The 5563-nt window shown below is 48.1% G+C and overlaps 1 protein-coding gene across 1 annotated transcript; it reads right to left on the reverse strand.

The window, feature by feature from the left end:
* Positions 1–2905: 2905 nt before the first annotated feature.
* LOC119385581 (tigger transposable element-derived protein 4-like) lies at positions 2906–3463 on the reverse strand. Its single transcript, XM_037652994.1, has one exon. The coding sequence runs from the start codon at positions 3461–3463 to the stop codon at positions 2906–2908; it is 558 nt and encodes a 185-aa protein (XP_037508922.1).
* Positions 3464–5563: the final 2100 nt, after the last annotated feature.

Consider the following 5563-nt stretch of genomic DNA (forward strand, 5'->3'; position numbering starts at 1 on the left):
GGGGCTGCAACGCACGGCGCTTCAGCCAACATGGGAATGATGGGTAGTACACGGATTTTCCTAGTCTTTGTTCTTTCGGCTCCGTTTGGCTCCGCGTTGGCTGTATCTGCTTTGTCGCAAAACAAAGTTGAGCAAGCGTCAGCAGTTACACTTCACCACTTTAACCTTTTTAGGCTCACCAACTGAAATCTGGTCACGAAGTTCACAGCGGTCCATTATTTTATCCAAAAGAAAACCAAAACACAACAATAAACAAAGCCACAAGTGCGTTCGAAGCCCGCAAGCACGAATGAACGATCGCAGCGCCAGAGTCCCCTCTAGTTAATTTTAGGAAACTCTATGGTTGCTACCCTCCGCGCCGCAGCCGCAGCGTGGCCAGCACGTGACGAGAAAGGAGGAGCGTCTCCACGTGGTTGACACGCGCGGAGAGACGCAGATCGGCATTTGAGAGAGAGCAAACACTCCGCCACAGCTTTCTTTTTCTTTTTTCCTTCTTCGCGCGCGGCGTTGAGGTGTGTCTCTATGGCGAGGTGGGAGCAATGCTGGTCGGAGGCGCCGCCGCGGGATTTGGCATGGTGCTGAGAGCATTTTCGGAGCGCGGTATGTTTTGAATTAACTGTCGCAAGTGCTTGCGCGTTCGAATTACCAGGCGTTTTTGCCCATTGGAATACACATAGCTTTGACGGGACCACAGCGTCAGTTCTAATTAACCGGAAGTTTGAATTAAGTATGTTCGAATTAATGAGATTCGACTGTATATCATTCATAGCCGCTTAGCGGTTCCCAGTGGCCTGCATGGCTCGAGCGGCGAGAATGTTGACGGCGAACGGGTTTACTTTCTGTGCGCCATCCACTCGCAGAGAGCTCCATGCTTGCACGATGTTGCCACAGTTCACGCAACGCGCACACATTTTCACAGCAAGGCAGTATTGTCTGTCCTTTCTGTAGATGCTGACTCTTTTATCGCAGATTTTACATTTCATGACATCTAACAGTTTACTGATGCAGCCAAGAGCGGCGGCAAAAAACTTGCCTCTTCATTTGGCTCCATGGGAGCGGCGCCGGCCGGTGCGTCGTTCCTTAAAAACTCAAATTTTCTCTTCGACGTGGCGGTCGATGGCAGTTTCTGCAGCCTTGAATCGGCCTTTGTGCGCCTTACCTGCAGCTCCGATTGCGTTAGTAAGGCGGACGTGGCCGCTGCTTTGCGAAGCGTCGGTGACCGGCAGACCTGCTGGGCCTAACTCCCCGTCGACTGTCTTGGGCGCCTCGGCGATTCCTTCGCTGTCGGCGGACGAGATGGAGGTCGCGCAGTCTCGATGTTCGCAATGTTCATCTGCGCGTTCCGGTTATGGATGTGCCGACGATACGTCACGTTTGGAAGCATCGCAGGCTGGCGAGGCCGTCAGGCTTGCGGCATCGGCAGGCGACCCATCTCGTTCTTTGTTGACACTCCTTGCCAAGAGATGCACCTTGAAGTTGTTCGCCTGAGGCTTTTGTCTTTTTTTGCCAAACTTATGCCGTGTATGAAACTTTCGTGCTGATCTAGGCATTGCAACAACATTGATCGTGAGCAGGCTGTTCGAAGTACAGGCAATATGGCGGAGCGACAACAGGTTGTTCGCGCGCTCTTGATGCACCAAGCAGACGATGCGAGCGCAATCAGCCAACGAAGTGGCCACCTTGGAGTCACATGCGCTTAACAACCAATAGCATCGCGTACTTTGCTTCTTTTTTGGTTGCTTTTTTTTTTCGGCTACCAATGAGCGGAGCGAGGCTATACGAGTGGGAATCGGAAGGTGAAGAAACACTCTTTCAAATGCGACCAAGGTCGCGGCTATGGTGTTCGGCAAACGGCAACTCAGTGTCGCAAAAGAAGTGGTGTTTTTTCATCAGATTCTTCGCAAATCGAGCTCGCGAGTCCTCTTTGTAATGATATAACAAGTAAATTATCGCTTTCTGGGGTCTGAAAATTGGCAGGCAGGTGTAAAAACGCTTGCAGAATTTAAAAATGCCATTGCAAAAAAAAATTTTTTTCGCGATTTTTCGGACCCAAAGACCCGTCCGTCCCCTTAAGGAACTAATGTAGGCATCTGCTGCATCATTTGCCGCTGGCGCAGGCCTCGTGCTGGCATTTTCGTCATCCTCCGACGTCGCCTCCGAAGGAACCTCGAGAACCTCGTCAATCAATATGTCCATTGTGTCCTTCCTGCATGTTGGCACATCTTCGTCGACAGTGACATAACTGCCTATGTCCACGATGAGTCCTTTACTGCCTAGCGAGGCAACCAGGCTCACCTCTTCCTCGTCGTCTTCGTAACTGTCCCACGCCGAGCGCTTGGGCACCACAAACCCAGCATGACGGAATGAATTCATTATAGTCATGTCGGTCACCTGGCTCCAGGAATTTGTGAGGAGGTGAAGTGCTGTCAACAGGTCCGCTGTCTACTGCTTGTTGCTTTCCATGCACAGTAACATTCCCTGGAGAAGAGATCGGCGATAGTGCCTTTTCAGGCTGCTGATCACCCCCTGGTCTATTGGCTGGAGCTTGGCTGTGGTGTTCGCGTGCAAAAACTCCAAGCGAATGGCCTGAAGGTCGGCGACATGCCCGTGCCCAGGGCTGTTGTCCACCAGGAATGTGTTGAGTATCTTTTTTTTGTGGTAACGGTGATCCATGTCTCGCAGGCAGCCACTGCTCGAAAATCGACTGCGTCATCCAAGATTTTGAGTTGGCCGTGTAAGTCACCGGCAGCGTTTTAGTGTGCTTGAAGCAGCACGGCGATTTTGATTTGCCAATGACCAATAGCTTCAGCTTGTCGCTTCCTGACATATTTGCGCCAACGAGTACAGTAACCCTCACTTTGCTGTGCTTGCTCCCTGTGCAGTCGTCGCCAGCGAATGCAAGCGTCTACTGTGGAAGCAGCTGATAAAAGAGGGCCGTCTCGTCGACGTTGTAGACGTCACCAAGGTCATAATCCTGGAGGATCTGTTTCAGCTTGGTCAGCCTCCAATCATTACAGGTCACTTCGTCAACGGCGGCGGCCTCACCGGCAACAGATCGGAAAACGAGTTCATGTCTTTTTCTGAAGCGATCGAGCCATCCGTCGCTGCAGGCAAACTCGATGTCCATCTTTAGGGCAATTTCCTCAACTTTTGCCTTCAGAACTATGCCGTTCACAGGCAGATTCGCACTACGAGCACATTGTATCCATGCGAGGTGAACATCTTCCAAGCTCTTGTGCGCAGCCGTCCGCATCTTCTTTCGCTTCGACGTGAAGTCCCCATCGTTCAATGCGGCGGTTACCCGTGCACCATCTTTTATGATGCCCGTTAGCGTGCTCTTTGCAATCCTGAACTTGCGTGCAATTTCGGTTATCGTGAGCTTGCCAGCTCTCACTTCAGACAAAATTTCTGCTTTCCTTGAAAGCTCGATTGGCTTTCGTTGTGCGGTTGGCTTGCTGGCCATTCTTTACGAGGCAAGTGAGGCAAACAAAACTCATGCTTTGCCATAACTCATGCGCATGCTTTTTCATAAAAATGAAAGGAGGAGACACAAAGGGTGGTTAGGCATTGTGCCATAAGATTGCACAAAGATGCAATGCTATGCGTTAACAGAACGGATCTTTTCCTTGACAGCCGCCAAACATGATTTAGAACACAAAAATACTTTCTTAGCCAAGTTATCCGCTAAAGTGCCAAGACATGCTCTGTCAAATCCTCTTGAACAACCTGCACAAGTAATGTCTAATACTACCCCCCCGAATAGCGGTTGTCTACAGACACAATGCAACTTGTAAATATTATCTCTTGGCCGTACACGAGTAGCCAGGGAGCTTATGAGGGGAAAGTCTTCGATGGCACCTTTCTGTATGCATTGCAGCAAATGACCTGGTTAAGGTTCAAATTTTCTGGTTTCCTGCCTGATGCTATATAATACATGTTTGCAATTGCAAACAAGCCACAGTCAAGCGTGTTGCACTGGTTTTGTGCCTTCGTTGTTAGAATGGTTAGTGTTGGTGACTGTGATTTTAGCATATGACAGATATGCCTGACAGCATCAAGAGGGGTATCTTGATCAATCGTATCATATACGAAGATTGTGTTTTTGTCAGCACCAATATTTGTTACTGTAAGACAATGATTGGGGTTTCGAACATGCAAAATTTGAATGAAAGGGCCTTTTACTTGAGCAAATTGTAGACGTTGGCCTAGTAGGACATCTTGAAAGCCAACCCGAGTAGGATATATCTTCTGAATTAAATACTGTGCTACATTGATCACACTATCCGATATGGAGGTGCCCTGTACTAGAACATTTAAATCTGCATCTGAAAGAGAATACCGTTTGTAGATATTTAGCATGTCTGCTTTGACCGTTGCAAGGCCAGCCTTTTTTACTTGATTTGGGAAAAACTTCCACTTAACAGCTTTAACATTTTTTGGCCTTCCACTTCTTGCTTTAACCAAAGGTACCAGAAGTTTTGTACTGTAAGGAGGCCCGAGACTGCTTGTGGCAGTAGTTTGTGCTAACTGAGCTGGTGCAGCTTTGAGGTCCACTGGAGTTTGATTAGTAGGAAATGTGGTTAGGTTTCTGAAGAAAGCCTCGCACGATGAAAGTTTTTCCATTAACTCCTTTTTGCCACAGTTAGATAATACGTTAGCCACAGTTTTGGACATTTCACAAATACTTCTATAAGCATAAGAATACTTCTCTTGTGCAGTGTCAAGCTTCACAGAGGGTGGTGGCTGAATGCTACTTGTGTTGTGGGGCACTAGTAGTTGTGTAGCTGTCACTCAGGAAATGATCCTTGCGTCACCTGTGCGGAATGCATGCTTTGTCGAAAAGATCTTGCTTAGTAAAGCTGCGCACTGCTAAAATATGTGCACAAGGCAGATAGTTTGGCAGGTAGTTTGTGCTAACTGAGCTGGTGCAGCTTTTAGGCCCACTGGAGGAGGCCCGAGACTGCTTGTGGCAGTAGTTTGTGCTAACTGAGCTGGTGCAGCTTTGAGGTCCACTCGAGTTTGATTAGTAGGAAATGTGGTTAAGTTTCTGAAGAAAGCCTCGCACGATGAAAGTTTTTCCATTAACTCCTTTTTGCCACAGTTAGATAATACGTTAGCCACAGTTTTGGACATTTCACAAAGACTTCTATAAGCATAAGAATACTTCTCTTGTGCAGTGTCAAGCTTCACAGAGGGTGGTGGCTGAATGCTACTTGTGTTGTGGGGCACTAGTAGTTGTGTAGCTGTCACTCAGGAAATGATCCTTGCGCCACCTGTGCGGAATGCATGCTTTGTCGAAAAGATCTTGCTTAGCAAAGCTGCGCACTGCTAAAATATGTGCACAAGGCAGATAGTTTGGCAGGTAATTTGTGCTAACTGAGCTGGTGCAGCTTTGAGGTCCACTCGAGTTTGATTAGTAGGAAATGTGGTTAGGTTTCTGAAGAAAGCCTCGCACGGTGAAAGTTTTTCCACTAACTCCTTTTCGCCACAGTTAGATAATACGTTAGCCACAGTTTTGGACATTTCACAAAGACTTCTGTAAGCATAAGAATACTTCTCTTGT

Source organism: Rhipicephalus sanguineus, chromosome 3 (assembly GCF_013339695.2).
Source record: "Rhipicephalus sanguineus isolate Rsan-2018 chromosome 3, BIME_Rsan_1.4, whole genome shotgun sequence".
Taxonomy (NCBI): Eukaryota; Metazoa; Arthropoda; class Arachnida; order Ixodida; family Ixodidae; genus Rhipicephalus; species Rhipicephalus sanguineus.

Bases quoted from the DNA above. Each gene is read 5' to 3' on its own strand.
- LOC119385581 (XM_037652994.1), bottom strand. From the start codon at position 3,463: ATGGCCAGCAAGCCAACCGCACAACGAAAGCCAATCGAGCTTTCAAGG.